This window comes from Vigna umbellata, chromosome 3 (genome assembly GCF_029865625.1).
Source record: "Vigna umbellata cultivar VRB3 chromosome 3, Vumbellata_1.0, whole genome shotgun sequence".
Classification (NCBI taxonomy): Eukaryota; Viridiplantae; Streptophyta; class Magnoliopsida; order Fabales; family Fabaceae; genus Vigna; species Vigna umbellata.
Genome location: NC_142167.1, coordinates 3,235,704 through 3,254,424, shown reverse-complemented (window position 1 = coordinate 3,254,424; position 18,721 = coordinate 3,235,704). Strand labels below are relative to the sequence as shown.

At 33.9% G+C, this 18,721-nt stretch overlaps 1 protein-coding gene across 2 annotated transcripts; it reads right to left on the bottom strand.

Annotated features, from left to right (window-relative positions):
- Positions 1-1,890: 1,890 nt before the first annotated feature.
- On the bottom strand, positions 1,891-18,110 carry GSL04 (glucan synthase-like 4). Of its 2 annotated transcripts, none has more exons than XM_047321802.2 (41): positions 17,623-18,097; positions 16,463-16,563; positions 15,913-16,028; positions 15,720-15,807; positions 15,510-15,608; positions 15,272-15,391; positions 14,987-15,079; positions 14,812-14,903; positions 14,422-14,548; positions 13,956-14,093; positions 13,798-13,874; positions 13,535-13,703; positions 12,439-12,564; positions 12,234-12,351; positions 11,405-11,733; positions 10,912-10,964; positions 10,744-10,804; positions 10,569-10,647; positions 10,443-10,492; positions 10,124-10,210; positions 9,909-10,040; positions 9,735-9,826; positions 9,578-9,662; positions 9,318-9,478; positions 9,100-9,223; positions 8,909-9,000; positions 8,662-8,830; positions 8,350-8,501; positions 7,920-8,026; positions 7,717-7,839; positions 7,566-7,634; positions 7,281-7,449; positions 7,084-7,195; positions 6,107-6,226; positions 5,888-6,003; positions 5,446-5,529; positions 4,627-4,739; positions 4,310-4,539; positions 2,897-3,742; positions 2,605-2,790; positions 1,891-2,338 (listed from the first exon to the last, which is right to left on the bottom strand). In XM_047321802.2, the coding sequence occupies exons 1-41, from the start codon at positions 17,873-17,875 to the stop codon at positions 2,102-2,104; spliced, it is 5,895 nt and encodes a 1,964-aa protein (XP_047177758.1). In that variant the 5' UTR covers positions 17,876-18,097; the 3' UTR covers positions 1,891-2,101. The 2 variants fall into 2 exon arrangements, 1 of the variants encoding a protein (XP_047177758.1); XR_007029396.2 differs by lacking the exon at positions 1,891-2,338 and having other exon boundaries at positions 2,652-2,790; positions 2,897-2,998; positions 3,087-3,742; positions 17,623-18,110.
- Positions 18,111-18,721: the final 611 nt, after the last annotated feature.

Genomic DNA, 18,721 nt, shown 5'->3' with positions numbered 1-18,721 from the left:
TGCCTATCAAAGCAAAAACAGCCACAGATAAAAGAAGTATATTGACAGTGTAAAATGATTACCTGATTCTACTTGTACGCAGTTGAAAAACTTGAATTGAATTAAGTAAGACTGTAGTTTTTCTTATTACACTGTTACAATTTACTACTATATTTATAGAGTACAAAGGTGCATAATACAAAAGGTCAGACATTTCTAAAACCCTAACCTAACATTTGGATTCCCATACATAAATAATGATATTGAAGAAACATTACATTTCAACATTTTCCCTCCCATTGGAACCTATAGACTATATGTATTAAGCTTGAACATGAATTCTAGTCCTTTGCTAGTTGTTTATTAGAGTTGATAAACTCAGTAATAAAATTTTTGGACATTAGCTTCTCTTTAACAAAATGACACTCTAAAAGTAAGCTCCATTTTAACTTCATTTTTCAAATTCTATACTAGTTTTGAATTCAAATCTATTTCTCCTTTTTGGAGACCACTCTAGGGTTAGCTTGACCTATAATTAAAGGTTTTCAATGATGTATTTTTCAGCTTGAATTTGAGTAATGAAATGCTGCCCAATTGTGTGCACATGCCTCATGTTTGAGCTCACTTTAAAGTAGAATCCTTTCTAGAGTCTCTAGTTTCCTTCTCCATGGCTTGACCTCACCTCTCTCTAGGAAACCTCACCTAAATCAAACCAAAACACTCTCATTTTCCCTCATTTTCTTTGATTTTGCACCACTTTTCATTATGTCTCCATCATATTCCACCATGGACACAAGCAAGCTTGGAGGAAGGCCATCAAGTGCTCTTAAGAGATATTGAGTCAATTCAAGAGGAAAGGTGGTTAGAAGAAACCTAGAAGGTGTGTTTTAGCCTTTGGAGACTTAAGAGAATAGTATGACATAAAAATGGTAAAGTAACATTACTCAACTCAAAAGTGATTTTATATGGGAAGACATATCTATTTATAAACTAAGAAACTCTAGAGGTGTCTTAAAAAAAAAGAGATCATTCTACCCATAAGACCACAAGCTTCTAAAATATTTTCCATATGGCATGATCTCTCTCATCATCTCATGTGCGCATAAGGAGACCACTCTTTTAAGAGGCTTCCACACCAAGCTAGAGTAAAAACCCTGAACTTATGTGTCTCCTCAAGGCCCAAAACCCTACATTATAAACCTAAAGCCTAAACACATGACCTAAAGAAAACTTTAGATTACTTGGCCCATTCCCAAAAGAAAACCATATATTATTAAGCCTAAAACCTATTGATGGCCCAAGAGGATAAGTGTTTGGGCCTACCTTCCTAGATTAAGTATATTCTCATGTATGTACTTGGTCATGGCCGAGGGGTTCGTCATCACTTTGGTTATGAAGTGAGCTTTGAGATGATCAATAGTACCGTCAGGACCAACTTTGATAGCAAAAGTATACCTACGACCAACAATATATTTGCTAGAATGAGTAAGTTCCCAAGTTTCACTATTTGTATAATATCTATATAAAAATCAAATTTTGTTTCAATTTGAAAAGAGACAAAGTTGTTTAAGTTTAAAAAAATCAAAACTGAATTGAGACAAAATAAAAATAAAAGAATCAAATTGAAATTAAGACAATGGCACATGACATGATCGTCTCATACCACATCACATTGTCATTGCCACGTGACATAATGTAATTTTGACATGTGACAATTTTTTTATATTAAAATTAAAAAAATATTTAAGAAAAAAAATCATGACCCTCTTTAACGGTAATAGTACATTACTAATGGAAATGGTCGGATTGCATCAATCAACCAATTTGCGATTTTGAAAAAAAATGGAGACAAGTGAGTGGAGTGATTAAACCAATAAGAAAATACAAAGGATAGACCAAGCCCATCGCATCTAATAGAAACAGATACTTTTTTTTAATTCCCTTTTCTTTAACTTATTCAACTACACATTGAGAAACAATAGTACCCTTTTTGTACATTAGTGAGTGTGTACTGATATGAAGCAGCTATACATGCTGTAATCATTACCTAGTTCCTAAAATCTTCCTATAGAATATCAAGAATTAATCTTTGACTGTACACAAACAATTACAAGAATCATGGTCAAGTCCTGTGCTTCTTCTTTTTTCCGGATAGAATTGGTTGAATTTGCAAGTGCCTTTTGAATGCCTCATTGAAAAGAAAACGAGCATGGAAGGCTTTAATGATTGGTAGCCATGCCAAAATAGCTATTGGTCCGAAAAGAACTATCCCCATTCCATAATCAAATTCTCTAGCAAGTGCACGTGTGAAGTCCCACAGCCCCGTGTGCTCTATCTTTGGCCTTACAGCTTGAGCAATCTGAACCAACAAAAAACATTTCATGGTCTTAAGTCCAGGGAAAACAGTGCATCGATCAAGGACAAACTTATACATAATTTGTTAGGTAGGTTTAGATCGTTGGTCAATCAGAATTTATGTTTCATAAAGTTGTTTTTTTGCTCGTGGATTATCCAGATGAAACTCCAATTCTAATCGGAAAGTTTATGTGACTGCATTTAAGTTTTGCCTGCCAGCAAATTGAAAATGTGACAGTTTAGCTCAAGCAAGTTACTTAAGATTATTACCAGTATCAATCCCCATGCAGTTGGCATGAATGCTAGACAGCAAACGAAAAGGTCCATCAATGACAATTCACATATAATAGAAAGAGTAAAGATGAGGGCAAGAACAGCCAGGAACAAGAATGCTTTGAAAAGTCTGAATCCAAGCTGATAGTTAGCACTGAGTAGTTTCCTTCCCATGTTAACGGCCTGCATGGATGTTTAATTTATGTTATTAACATGCAATTGTACAATTTGGAGGATTTTGCTTACTACATTTCTTAATAGAGTAAGGGAGAGGCAATGAAGAAGTTACCTTCACCAAGAGGAAAATTGCAACAATCACAATCCATGAAAGGACATAAACCAGAAAGTTCTTGCTATGCTGAGAGATGTCTAGATGATAGACCAGACCATACTGATAGATGAAAAAACGGAGAGAAAGCAATATTTCAGTAATCCTAGAAGCAAGACCTGACCAACGAAGATGAGTTTGCTCATCATACCACCAAGAATGCCAACTTTTGTCTTGTTGAATTCCTATACCACCCTGTTGTCTGATCCATTTATTCCACTCTTTCCAGTCATCTACCGTCTTGGTCCAACTGAACCCAGCAGGGTTAAAAAGAAAAGGTGCACATAACCAAGTTAGAGACATGAACCAAATGGCATATGTTATCAACACATATGCCATGTTACTTTGGTAGGACCTCCTGAACATGTTATAAACAATCAACAGCAGCAACAACTCAAATGCCTTAACAAAGTGGCTTCTTGAATACAATCTATAGTTCTCAGTGAAGCTAGCATGGAACACAACTTTACGTCCAGTTGGTCTGTACTTTGCTCCCCCATGCAAAAGCGTTCGTCCATAGTAATGTGTTTTTGTTCCAAGGGCAAAAGTGAAGAAAACAGCAGCCAACTGCAATTGCATGAGTACAAAGTCCTTTAAAGCTGTCAGGAAACCTTTCTCAAGTCCTATTTCCATCACCATTGGCAAGCCTGTCAGAAGTCCAAGTTGTATGAATGACTGGGAGGCAAGAGCTGTTTCTAAGGATTGCACATTCTTGAGTCGAGCCTCAACGATAAGTGCTCTTTCCAACCCACTAAGCACCAGGTATAGCTGTCCGTAGAGAAATACATAGATTCCTATCACTGAAATCTGTGGAGTTATACAATAAAAATTTAGATTAGTCAAACCAGATGGCACTGTCATTTGCTATATATAAAGCATCAGACAAGCGGATGCTAGTTTAGAATTTCGGAAATGTCCTATCAATTATTTCTTAGTGTGATACTTTGTTTTTATCTAAGCTGTAATGCTAGACCCTTCCCCCCAAACTATCATATACAAAACCACATTTGCATGCATTAGCCTTAGTGAGCTTAAATTTTTTGCTTTATAAAGAATGTGTTGGTTCACCGGAGAGACACAAACACTAATGATATATGAGCCCAAACATATAAGGGATTGACACCACTCTTTACCCAAAACCTTAAGGCAATGGGTTAATGAGTCTTTCACCTTTATATAATGTTCTACTTTCTCATTTCTATCTAATGTGGAACTTGGACTCATACTTGGATTCCCAACATAATGACTTGTTATGAATTCCAATACTTCATGGCTTGTAGAGAAAGGTGAAATAGATAAACAATAATAGGATATGTGAACATTATGTTTGAATTAAAAGAGTGTAAAATGAATTTGATGGTTCAATGAAATTACCAAGCTGCTGAAGTAAAATCCAATTGTTGTGAAATAGCACGACAGCATCCGGAAAAAATCGAATTGCCTACCAAGGCGGAATATGTCACGGCTTATAGTTTGCTCACAGTTTCCATTTGCTACCTTAGCTTCAAATTTTGAGATTTGGTTAAGAGCTACATCACGACCTTTGCCAATTTGCAAGTATTCATGATAGGAAATACATCCTCGTCTTAATGTTGAATTAAATCCTGCATGACAAAAACACATTTTCACTTGTCTCCATTATTAAGAACAATATTTTGTCAGAATATAGTTTTGAACTCATCAATTCCTACCAGCAAAAACATCCTCACTCAAGTTAATTGTTTTAGATGCTTTGCTTATTCCTCCTCTTGTGATATGAAAAATCCTATCAAATACATCTGGATGGCCATAGTGGAACCGCACCCTGAGTGAGATAAGAGTTTAAAAAACATGATTAAAAAATTTGGTGATGTGATGAGATGAAAGTAGTAATTAGAGGAGTTAGAGCCTTTTGAGACCTGAACAGAACAAAAAGGAAAAGCAGAATGAGGCAAAATGATTTATCATATTTCACATATTTATACATGCAAGAAAATTCTACTTTACTGATACAGGTATACCACTTTAAGAAAATAAGGATATCCTTTAGTTTATTAAAGAGAAACTAGAGTATGAAATCGTCCTTGAAAAACTTTCATTGAGTATTATGAAGTAAAAAAAAATCACTCTTGATTGCAAAACGCCAAATTTTTGCTTGCCTTGCATCACAAGTACAAAAATTACTACTGCATGTGTATATAACTATAAAAACAAATCAAGTATATAAAATCATCAATTTCAAATTATTGTATGTTTGGTAGATTACTTGGACACTTAAATGAACTTTTCCTATTTTAGAGTATCTCTAACGAGAGAGCTCTTATAAGGGTTTTATATTTAAAACATTATTTTCATATAGGATATACAAATATGAGTTCCCTAAAAAAGTTCCTTATATAAGTAACTTTTCAATTTTAAGGAACTCACATTTTTGGAGTTCATATTCAAATAATTTTTTTTTAATAAAGAAATGTTGTAAGAAATACTTTTAGATGCTCTCATTTTTTAAAGAACGTTTTATATTTATTTACCTGAGAGGATTAGCCAGAAGCCTTTGACCAATAGTGACAAAGCTAGTCTCTTGATATGACATGAACCAAGCCAGAGAAGACACACTGAAGTTAAAACACAGACAAATCCTATTAGTATATTGATTAACTTACTAATATTAATGCAAAAGACATTTATGGGTAAGGGGAAAAAGCAAGTAGAACAAAATGTGAGTGTAAAATAAGACATTTGGTTTCAAATTATCCTCTGGCAACCCGTTTATATTTTATTCTGGAGACATTTGATTTTATAAGTTCTCATATTATGGTATCATGAAATGCTGTCTTATACTTAGGACCACCCATGTTTATGCATTCTAGGAACATGTGATCAACATTGTGCATAATGTGAATATGTATATTTTTCTAATGAAAGGAACCTTGTTGAATTTCCCTTATTATGTATGAGATACAGAGGACTGACCTTCCTGTGAAAATGTGTTCCCTTAAGCCAAGTATTGTAGGAGGACGCCTTCCTTGGCGCCGAAGAAATTCTTGGAGAAGGTTTCTCATCTTCAGAGCTTCTTCCAAGTAATTATCCTGGAAAATCAGATACTCGTGAGAACATTGAAATGAACAAGTTTTATAATATAATGATAGAAAATAGTTAATTTGTTAGAAAGTAAACAAAAATTTGGCCTACTTGGTTCATATCAATTGTTTGGAGTGCTTCACCACGAGTGAATATTATTGCATTGTTTTGGTTTTCAGGCTTCCCTTCTCCAAGATGCGGTGTCCCTGGTAGTTTAATCTGATATATTGTCTATAAAAGAACCAACAGTTTTATCATGTCAATAATGATGCATCTGAATTGTTACATGGCTTATATGTGTAATAATAAAATTAAAGATTTGAACTGTATCAAAAAAATTATCTGATTTGATAAAATATTTCTGAGTTTAACTTTAAAGAAATATACTAGTTTTGAGCCTTGGCCTTATAAAATTGCACTTTTAGGGTAGTTGTACTCTTGTTATGACATCAAAGTTTGCTAAAATAAACTGTGAGGAGGATGTTCACTCCAATCTCATTCTCTCAATCTTATCACTGAAAATATTGTAGTGTTTTTTTGTAAAGGGTAACAATTTATCTTCTCTAAGAATAATATTGGTACATATAGTTTGGAATTTGCCTTAGTTACATTTGATCCTCCCACATGGAATCTAAGCAATGTGAGTTTTTACCAAATATTTTTCAATACTTTCGAATTTACTGTAATGCTTTTAGCAGAACTCCTTAGTTTTTCTTTGGGTTTGAAATATACTAAAATGAAATCATGAATAATGCTTGGCATCACTAATGTTATTAAATTACAAGATTTTGGGCTCAGGAAACTATAAGAAAAAGAGCAAGCACAATAAAAGTAAAAGGCTACTAAGACTTTTATGGCAACAAACAAAGCAAACATCCATGAAATACTGAACATGACTTGTATTGGGACAATCCATGACTCAAATGTTATGAGTTTTGATGACAATTGCTTCAATGAAAAATGAAGTGAATATACGAACATTAGCTTCCAACATATAAATTGAGGGATTCGTTTTAAGTTTTTATTTTTTATGAAGAGGTCTATTTCAAGCAATGTGATTGTGGTTAGTCACGTTGTAGAAAAAATACCTGTTCAAAACCATTCACAACTTTAACCAGTTTAGATGAATATACTTTGTGAGGCCTACCCTGCACTATCTCTTCCTTTTCCTCAACATAGGCAACACGAAGAGATGGATACCTGCAGGTAACACACGCAAGGTTTATTGTCTGCTTATTTCACAGCAAGATGAAAGTCATCTTTCTCTTTGCTTGAAAAAGGTTACCTTGTCATCAAGTCGATCATATCTTGATAACGTGGATCATTCATAGCCTTTTGTGATGCAAATGATTGACAGGAAATAACATAGGTGTATTTCATGTCTGCTAGTGCTTCTAGACGAGCAAACAATGCACGGTTACCTCTTTCAGCAGTCTCATAACCCTCAAGAATATCTGCTTCAACAGAAACAGTCATGAAATTATTTTATTATGTTGATTTTTTTTCCCTACATTTCTTTCCACTATAGCTAAATACTGATGTATAATGTTACTTATACTTGGTCACAGACCTTCTTCTTCAGCCATGTCAAGAAATGCTTGTAATTTTAAGGCTTCTCTGTAGTACATCATTCCTCTAACTGTTAAAAATAAGATTGCAATGATCACAGAATGACTTATAATTGAATGAATATCCAAACGAAAATGGCAAGAAAACTGAACCTGTTCTGCTTAGCGTCTGGCCACGGAATGAAGCCCACAGTCGAAGATCTTCTACTTTGTGTTCATCTTCTAAACTTCGTCGGTTTTCACAACCCATGCGTTCCAAAAAATTTGTCCATTCATCTATTGAAATTGTGGTAACAATCTATGAGATGAATTCAAATAGAATGTTTAAGATACAGATAATTTCATATGTAAAGAACCTGGATATATCTTTTGCATGTAGAAGATGATGGAGTCCTCCTCTTTATCTGAACCAAGCTCCTTAACCGAAAAATTAATGTCCTCAATGTAATGTGGAGTTATAACACTGCCAATCACGTTATGTATCAGATGGTTTTGTTATTGAACTACAGAACTATAACAATTTTCCCAATCCTTTTTTACTAGTTTTTAAGTCATTATGTTATTTATTTATCTCTGAAAGGGTTGTTTCTTAGTTTGATGTGCCTGTCACCGAATAAAGAAATTTTCATTACTGTCTTTTATGATTGATGAATGTTTGATAATAAAGTCGGTGTGGGTCAGATTAAATATTATGGGAGAAGTGTTATGAATTTCGCTACAAGAACATAATGTACAATTTATTGTCAACCTATAGAAGGAAATGCAATGCTGGACATATGTAATTACCAGAATGGCATCATATTGTGAACTTTTGGAGCATCAGGCATATCTGTGAACAGGGAAGTAGCAAAGAATGATATGCGTCTTCGAGCATCTAAGTTTGCAGGCACATCCATTGCTGTTTCTTTGACCGTAAGCAACAAATGAAAACGCTTGATCTGGCATGAACAGGTTGATTATATCAGCATAACAAGAGGTTATTTCTTTCTCATTACTATGTATGTGTGCCAGTATTTTTATGTGAAGCAGTGAGTATAATAAGTAGTCCCTGATGAAAAGAGAATGTCAAGAAAACGTCATAGGGGTAATAAGGATCACCTTTTCCATCATAGGACCATTTTCTGGCAATGGAAATTGGATAGAATTCTCATTGGAAAATGGATAAAAATCCCTATTCATTTCCACGGTGTCAAATAGTTGATCATCATTTCTAAAATAGACAAAGCCACACTCATTTTGTTCGGGAAAGTGGAGCATATCCAATATTCTGTACAGATTTAGTAAGTAATTAGAAGCTGAATCATAGTAAAATATTAAAGGACAACAGATTGTTAAGCAACAATACCTGGAATCAACCATCATATCATTTGCCACCAATTCAAATATATCTAGCAGGGCTTTCACAACTTTGTGCTGATTGTCTTTTTCTCCTTCCATCTTATGGAATTTATATCAGTGTTACTAGGACTCAAAGTTACCGATCATGCAAATTTGTTAACATACTTAACCTTTAGTTTAGGTCTAGGAAACAATTACCAGAAATTCAGCTAGCTCAACAACTTTAGCATGTAGGGCTGGGATAACTTTCATGTTAAAGTTCTGTAGAAGAGTTGTTTCTTGGATACTCTTTTCAATTTCGCTTAGTATATCACATATGATCCTATATATCCATAAATAGGATCAGATTAAACAGAAAACTGCAGGAGTTCAATAAGGAAGATTGAAATCCAGATAAACATTCTATTTCTTTTTACCTTTTCTCCATGCTACCCTCAACCAGAATTTCAAGAACATATTTTAGAGACTGATAACACTCTCTTACAGCATAAAACATGTATTTGTCTTTTGTGATTTTCTTCACTAGAATCTCTTCCTTTCCCTCAAAATCTTTAGCAATGGTCAAAGCTGTAGAAAACTAGAATATATACAACAGGAGTTCATTAATGAATAAGAAGATGTACAGTACTAATTCTACAACTGTAATCTCATACTATTTTGGTTAAAAGTACATTACCTTATTTGCCAGGAGGAAAACAGGCCAACGAACCTTGGAAGAAAACAATTCAGAAGACACAGGCATCATCATCAAATCCATCTCTCTGTTGATAACAATTCATCGTCAGGTGCCTGAATAAGACATAGCAGTGCAGGAAAGTTACAACAAACAACACCTGTTACTGATCAAATCTTCAAGACGTAGTTGATTTACTATTTGATTCCATACTACAACAAATTTGGCAGTGGCATTTTTTTCATCCGGTAACTGCAACAAAAATTAGTGGTCAACGTAAGAGAACAGATACACCGAAATAATCTTATCCTAAGATTGCTAATTTAGAACACACCTTCTGAAATATATTGCTGAGGAGACCTTTCCGTTTCTTTTTACCACGTTTGGAAGATGGTGGGATCAGACAGACGTTGAATGCTGAAGGTAAGGAGTCAAATCTACTTCTCAGCATTCCGAGTGTTCTTATCTATTTTCAAATAAGAAATATAAGATGACCATTTCGACTCTGTCGGAAAAGAAAGAAACAAGCAAATAAAAAGCAGTGCTTACCTCACCAAGGTGATGCAAAATGCCATAAAGTCCACCAATTATTGTACAGAAAACAGAATACCAAATTTGTGTGTCCATAAAATATACCTTTAATAAACAAAAACGTTGTTAACAATTCATCAATACGGTTTTCTTAAACGAGAGAATCATTACTTGAAGGAATTTTATCTAAACATATAATGACTGATGGAGCAGTACATCGACAAAGATTTATACTTCAATCAGTAGAACATGTTTTCCACCAAAGGTAAGTTTTAAACTGATGATTTGAAGTTAAAAGCAAAGAAGTCTACGTGTCAGAGCAGTGATTCCAACTCACAATTACTACAGGGCTCCATACAGCTACAATTGCACCAGCATTGCTCTTGACTGCAACACATCCAAACTGTTATCAGAAACATTAACTGATCCCTTGTGCAATGAAAACAATTAGAAATGTACATACCTTTTGGAAAAAGCTCATGCCATTCATAATGTACCCCAATTTTCATAATCTGTCTTGTAGGTGCTATGAGTGGTTTTATCTGCATGCATTGATATTGCATTAGTCACTAAGAGTAAGTTGCTAAATAATAAAACCAAATTCATGTGATCGCATAATCGTGTTCTGTTATTATCACCTCAAAGCTGTAGCTAAACAAAAATTTACACGATAACACCAATATCCAGAATAGTGTGTACCTGTATTGGAAAAGAAAGTCAACGTATTTATATAAAATATAAATTAAGATAGATATACCAAAGTAACTAAATGTAAATAATCAGAACAAGCCAGCAAGGTAATGTACTTTAAAACTGAAACCTGGTCTTCTTGCATCCCTCGACCAACATAGATTCTAGGCTGTATGATAAACAAATGGTGACACTCAAGTTACAACATGTATGAAATGAATGAACATTGCAGTCAATTTACATGCACATATAATCACTGGAAAATAATTTATACTCGTGAATTCTTGAGCTGACTGAGGGGTGATGGAAAATGAACACATCAAACAGATGTAGTCCTTCCCAATGAAGGAACAGAAAGAATAAAAAATTCATTGCTCTAAAAGATTATGTATGTAGAGTGGTGATATTACTAAAATGATGTTTAAAAAAATCGCGTTTTTGGGTACATGAACTTATTAAAACAAGAAACAGACAAAAGTAGAGACTGAAATGATTATTAAGATCTGGAGTGTAATTGTATCAGAAGTTCACTAAATCGCAAATTGGTCTAGCAATTCTGCAAATTTAACATGCTGTTGGAAAATATAGTAACATATAAGACGAGTTTACCTGAGTCCACCAAGACAAAAGTCTGCATATCTTGTAATTAGAGACCTCAATATACTTGGCAACAGCAGGGACAAAAAATAACACAACTTCAACTGCATTAGTTGTCAGGTATATTGCCGCTGCAACCATATAGGAAGTAAAGCACCATTCCTCAATCAAACTTCCATACTTGGTGGAATAGCAAGTATATTTTCTTCTCGAATTAGCATAGCATACAGGAAGGACAATAGTCCATATAATTGCTAAGACCAGCTTCATCACTAGTTTCACCTTTTGAGAATATTCCATCGTATGTCTTGCTTTCCACAAAAGGGCAATGTCTAAAATTGCTGTGACAAAAACATGGAAACTTTATTTTCATGATTATATGAGACGAAGAACAAGGGGCACACTGTCCATATATAATTTCAAGAATGTTATTAGGAAAATTGAAAAACAAAAGGCTAAACTATACTTTTGGTCCTTCAACTTATTTTCTATGTTGAATTTGGTCCCTTAACTTCTAAAATTTTCATTGTAGTCCTTTAAGCTTTTAAAATGACTTATTTTGATCCTTTCCATCATAATGAAAAAGGTAAAAGTAGGAAACTTCTATAAGAGTGTGAAGAGTTAATTTGAGAGTTATCACCATAGCTTAATAAGTCTTATAGGAGAAGGTTTGTAATTTTGTCTTGAAAAATTATAATAATTTTACTTCTGTTAAGTATTTTTGAATGCATCCTTGAGGTGCCGTAGTAACATTGATACCGTAGTAGCAAGTTTACTTCTATATGTTTCATCCCATTAAACAAACTCCAATGCCAATTAATGATATAAAAGAGAACCATACCTTGAATAAATTTTAGAGCTGAAGAGGTGATGAAGATGCTAATTATATCCTCGAATACTATTGCATCAAACAACTGTAGTGGAGATCCCAAGTCATGACAAGCCATGATTATTATGGCCTGAGAACCAACACAAGTCAAATTTCAAGATTATATATTATAAGTGGCTGAAATTTGTATATTATCAGCACTGGATTTTGAGTAAACCTGAAGGGATAGAATATAAAAGCTCCACATTCTATCAAAGCTTCTAAAAATTTGCCAGAATGAACGAATCTCAACAAAATTAGTCTTCCCCAGCCATTGTGGTTCATGGATTTCCTCTGTTTTATCCTATGCAAGGGAAACAAATAAAAACCGGTATATTATTCAGTATAGAATGGTATTGTCTTACAAGAGAAATTGAATAACTGGGTTAACATTTAATTTGTCAAATGGGAGTTCAAAAGACTCAATTCTTGGTAGTTGTATCTAACTCTATGGTAGATGTACACAACCGCCTTACCCTCACATGCAAAGAGGCTGTTTCAAGATTTCAACCTGTGTGACCTAGAGGTCACAATGCTTAAGCAACTTTATTCTTGAACCCTGGCTTAGTGTTTAGTTGTACCAAAAGCATTTCTTTTACCAATACATTATATGGCTATAAATTAAAAAAAAATATCCCTACCTATCTTTTTGGTAATAGAAACAATGAATGAACTTCCTCTAGCACATGACTCCAAAGGAAATAGGATGTAATGGAAGTCCAACATCTTTATTGATAAACATAAAGATTTTGAATCATCCTCCGAATTAAATAATGGTATGGAATTTTTATTCATAGGTTAGAAGGTTAAACCAATGTATGGAACAAGATAGACAACCATCTTTGAAGCCAGAGCTATATAGACTTTTGGTCATGCCAGAGAAAAATAACCACTGTCTTATATGATAGTTCAAGAAAAGGAAACATCATTGGAGTTAGACTAACTTAACTAAGAAGTCACTTGAGATAGAATTTCTGAAGCAAATTTCACTTCATTCAAAAGTAAATAAGCAGAAGTATCTATGATATGTCTATACGAGCCCCAAGTTGTGAGTACTGTATATATATATATATATATATATATATATATATATATATATATATATATATATATATATATATATATATATATATATATAATGATGAGTAACAACATATGATGAAGAAACATAAAATTCAGATGTCATTTGAAATTTCATATAGCTTTAGTTTAATGGTTCAAAATCACTAAATACAAAATCTGAAGTATAATGCATTTGATAATCTCAGAATCACCTCTGGTTCTTCTTCATCCCTCTTTTCTCTCTTTTTCTTTCCTTTTGTTTTACCAGGTGACCTATTAGGATCATTCTTGACATCTGCTTTTGGTTTAGTTCTAAGTTTCACAAAGAAAAAGTCATGATCTAGACGCATGGGCCAACCAATTTTGAAACAATCAGGAGACCTGCATATATCGAACAACAGTAAGGAACTGATGATATGGAATGAAAGGAAAATGAAAACAACTGGAGAAATCTTAGTCTAAATGTAATGCTGACCAGAAATACTCATTCAGATCATCATAGTTTCTCCATATAGAATGATCAGCTGCCCCTCCATTGCTATTGTGTACTTCCTTTTTATTGAAAATAAATTAGTTATATTGAAGAAGAGGATCCAAACCCAAAGAAGGAATAGATTAGATATCAGATGGTACCTTTCTTATGACAGTGTATATTGGTGTGACAACATTGTTAAGGAAAGACTCTGGTTCTCCTCCATATGCAGGCATGACCTTTTCCCATGTCGTTAAGCTAATAGCACCACTTAAAATACCGTGCAATTCATATGCCATCTTCAGAACTCACAAAAGAAGGACCAAAATAAATTAGAGAATAATCATATGATGTGAGATTGTTAGAAATTTCAATCAGTGAAGAAAATAGTTGTGTTCATGAGTGCATTATATAACTTCATCATGAATGCCAACTCAGTTTTCTGTGATAAAAGAATAACAAAGCTATAAAGTTACTAAGATTTCTATGAACTAAATTTCGTTGCACACCCTTTGCTCATGTAGTATCACACAAAAGCAAAAGATATTTCCATAAACCAATAGAAACTTGTGAAGTCTAACACTTTTTTAGGAAAGGAAAATATAAATTTGTTGAGTTTCAACGTACATGATGAAAAATATAGCAGAGACATTCGGGCATGAATCGCAAATTAGCTGCCTCCCCCCATATGAGCAGGTAAAGCCCAATGTACAAAATTTTATATTGCTGGGCTTCCTGTTTCACAAAAGGTAAACTGCAATACAAGCAACACGTAAAACAGAATTTCGGAAAACAGAAATAATGTAGAAACAAAACAAATTATGGTTCAAATTAAACAAATAAAACAGTAGAAAGCTTGAAGAATGAAGAATGTTCAACAAAATGACAAATCATCACTATCATCATAATCCAGATTCAGAGAAAAAGAGAAAGGTAACACCCTATATTATATCAGAAGAACAAATACAGTATAAAATATTGAAATTAGTTACAACAGAATTACATCAATAAACATACCGGATATTGCTTTTCCTCTCTAAAAACTTACACCAGTTGGTATAGTTTTTGAAAAACTTTCTCATCAGTTCATCCACACCTCCTTCCCCTAACTGATTTATAAAAAGGATGATATAGCTTATATTGTCATTATCATAAAGTAAAATAAAACATACATGTTCAAAAGCAAATGCACCTTCAAAACAGATGTCTGGTTGTGAGTTTGACGAGTCTGCATGTTGGATAGGAGTAGAATAAGATGTTCCCTTTGGTTGGAAACATTGGCTTCCTAAAGTCAAGCACACATATAGAGTGAAAAATAATGAAAGACTAGAAAGAGCAATGATGATCATACATTACTATATGAGGTCCTCAACAAAACTGAACAAAATGGGGAGTAATTTCATTTTTTATGCAACAATCAAAATAATACAGAAGTGAAAAGGAATTCTTTTATTCCAATTTAACTAGGAAAAGTGACCTGAAATCCAAAACAATGCTGAAGAAAATCAAATAGATCCACAAAGGCTCCGTGCTTCTTGAAATCTTGGGCTGGGGGTAAACCACGAACGTTGCGAATAACTGTAATGGCAGCCTTAATCTGTGTCAATTTTGTTAGTTCAAAACTCAGTCCATCATCTTGCAATTGACTCTTCTGTTGCTTGGACATAAGACACGAATGAAATGAGAAAATGTGAATCATTCAAGAAATGACAGACCTCAGGTTGCTGCATAATGGCATGCTGAATGCCTCCTTGCTCAAGTGGAAGAATGTTAAATTCAGTTTTTCTATGGATTGCATTTCCTTGAATAAGTGCCTATATTAGAATATGTGAGAAACTCTATGGAAAAGAAATCCATGGTAAATTTATATTATGCTTATTTCTGACTAAGCAGATCATGAAAATTACTAGGAAAGGGAAGATCACCTGAGAAGCAGCTGGATCTGTGACTGTCTTTAGCACCTCAAACAGAACAGAAGCAATATCTCGTGCATTTATCAATTTCTGTCTTCGACTGTTTGAATATATCATCATATGAGTTGGTTTAAGTTAAGGTGTTTGCAAAAAAAAATTTAAATAGGAAAATGAGGTAATTAAAAGTTTAAGCATGCTTAGTTACCTTTGTTCTAGATCGAATGCTTTATCATGTCTGATATAATAATCCCTGTAGGCACGGTAAACACTCTTAAGTTCACGAATATCACTTGTTCCCCTCTTTTTTGTAGCGTGCTCATCCTGTATGTCACAATTGACAAAAGAACAGGCAATGCTTAACTTCCCTAACCTTATAAGCAAAACCATGCATCAAGTATTAATCTTTTACCATTACGGTAGAAATACTATAGATGTTTCTGATAGAGAAAATATAGATAGAGACTAACTGAAAACTTTTTATCTCATGATTTTCTTACGTATGTAGATAAGTCACAACACCAAAGCTCAAACAGATCACGACTTAAAATTTTAGTGGCTTTTTTTTCTTTCTGAAACAGAGACCATTCTTACTTTTAAATTCATTTACTGCTACACTCGATCTTGTTGTAGACTTGTGATATTAGGCAATAAAATCCGTTGAATTCATATTCACATTGAAATGGATAAAAATTGAAAAGGAGTTCGTCAATGCAGGAAAATTACTCTTGAAAGTGAGTTTCAGCATTCTTGTTTACCTGTTCAAGTCTGTGAAGTAGTGAAGTTTTGAATTGTCTAACACCCCTTCCACTAGAATTTTTGTCCAAGTTGTGTGCAATCACAAAGGCATGAACACGGCCTGCAAAATTTGGTTTACTGGGACAATGTGAAATGCATATATTGATGATCATCAACGGAGAATCTCATTTTGGTCAAGTAAAAGACTACCTACAACACAGAAATATATAAAATTCTAGTTGAAAGCCTTCGTGGCTTTATGGCTTACAATCAAAGTGAAATCCAACACCTAAAAATTGCACTGCCCATGGTACAACTGTTTACCAATTGTAGAATGATTTAAACAAGATAACAATATCAGGAAATTGAACAGTACGGATAATTCTCCTCTCCTTATTTGGTGTGTAAGCTTTTATTGAGATAATTTGCGCTTTTAGTGCAGTTTCTGGATTGAGATTAAGGTATTTAAATTGGATAGATACTTTGCGCTGTTAGTGCAGTTTCAAACTTATATTTACTTGGTTAAATATAACCACAGTTAGTAAAAATACATATCAGTGGAAAATTGATTAAATCATCACCATTATGTAACACCAAATTTAACTTACACAACAACCACTGACAATTGTAGTTTCTGTGGCTGTGGCCTTCTAGTCCTAGACACTTTGTCCCAGTAACCAATCATCACTTCTTTCAAAGGAGATTAAAAATCCCACTTTATGCACTCTCCTTTACATAATAATTCTTCAATCTAGACATCCCAAGATATAAAATCAAATAAAAAAGTATAAATTCAAAGGTTAAATATGTGTTGGCCACTTAGAATATCACTGGTGCTTATTTTAATTCACAGCTTCTAAAATTAAATGTTCCTGTCTCTGTATTTTTCAAATACCAAAGTTCAGCTCCTAAAGTTGACACTTTTCCTCCTATAGACTCTAGAGAGGGATTACAATCACATCATTATGTTTTAAAAATGAATAAGTTTTTCATGGAGATAAAACAAAGAATTGTGTTTTTTAAGTATAAAAACATTGTCAATCCAAGTTCATACATTTCAGAAAAGAAAATCAGTTGCAGGACCTCCAATTATGCACCAATTTCAGAAGAACCTGAATTTCACAGAACCAACAAACAGATGAAGAAAGAGAAACCAACGAAGAGACCCAGACAAACTCACAAAGATATGCAACACGAGGCTCCTCCTTTCCAAGCAAGTTGGCCACTCGAAGGAACCTTTGAATTTCAGAAGCAAAAACTGTTGGCAACCTTTCACTGTCAAAGGGTTCTGGAGCATATTCCTGGTTGTTGCTGCCATTGGTAATGGCCAAAGTGACATGGGGTGCCTCAGATGTCGATGCTGATGCTGTTGATGTCTCTCCTCGCTCGAAATAGATGCCTTCAATGGGTTCTGCGGGCACAATCTCTGACATTGCTCTGAACTAAGAAACCAGCAAAAGGGTGATGACACGCATGCATGGTATATATGTTGAATCTTCTCCATAGTGTTTGCTTAGTGAGGTAAGCTTTGGTGCACTTTGCTTTGTGGACTAATTGGAAAGTTGAATGCATTCTTTTACTTTTTCTTTTGGAGCTGTTTCTGATTTTGTTTTAGCTTTAGAGGGAGTATGTGCGCTTTGCTTTGTGCACTGATTGCAAAGCTTAATGCCTTCTTTTGCTTTTGCTTTTGGAGCTGTTTTTGTTTTGGCTGTAGCATTCTTTCCCTCTAAGAAGAGAAGGAGGGAAAAAACATAAACAAAGACACGTGTTCCTCACTCACTGCTTTCTTTACCAAACTGTGAAGACTTATTGCATGGTCACAACTACGTTGTTAATTCTGAATATATAACATTATACTGGGTCCTGTAACGTGACATGTTTTCCCATAACAAATTTCTTAATGCTTAAGAAAGTAAAGTGCATGAAATTTAAAAATACTTAATTCATCAAAGAAAAAAGTGGCCAGAACTTTTTGCTAGCGATATTGTAATCCACCCCACTATAGTAATCTTGTTTGCTTCATGCAAATTGTTCTATAATCAAGGCTCACTGAATGTCACATGTGAGACAAATGTTATTTGCACAACAAATTTTACAAGGGGAGAAAAAAGGGAACAAGAGAGAAAAATATTGCTGTGTATAAATTATTGTATGATTTGTTGTATAACACAATTCAAAATTTAAATGGAAAGCATCACAGCTTATTAAAATGACAAAAAAAAAATATAAACATTAAAAAAATTGCAAGGGTATTACAAAGAACACACAAAAATACCTTA

Coding starts and splice junctions, on each gene's coding strand:
- GSL04 (XM_047321802.2), bottom strand. CDS start 17,875: ATGTCAGAGATTGTGCCCGCAGAACCCATTGAAGGCATCTATTTCGAG. Junction 14,904..14,986: donor ACCAGACATCTGTTTTGAAG/GTGCATTTGCTT, acceptor TTTATAAATCAG/TTAGGGGAAGGAGGTGTGGA. Junction 7,450..7,565: donor TGACATGGCTGAAGAAGAAG/GTCTGTGACCAA, acceptor CTGTTGAAGCAG/ATATTCTTGAGGGTTATGAG.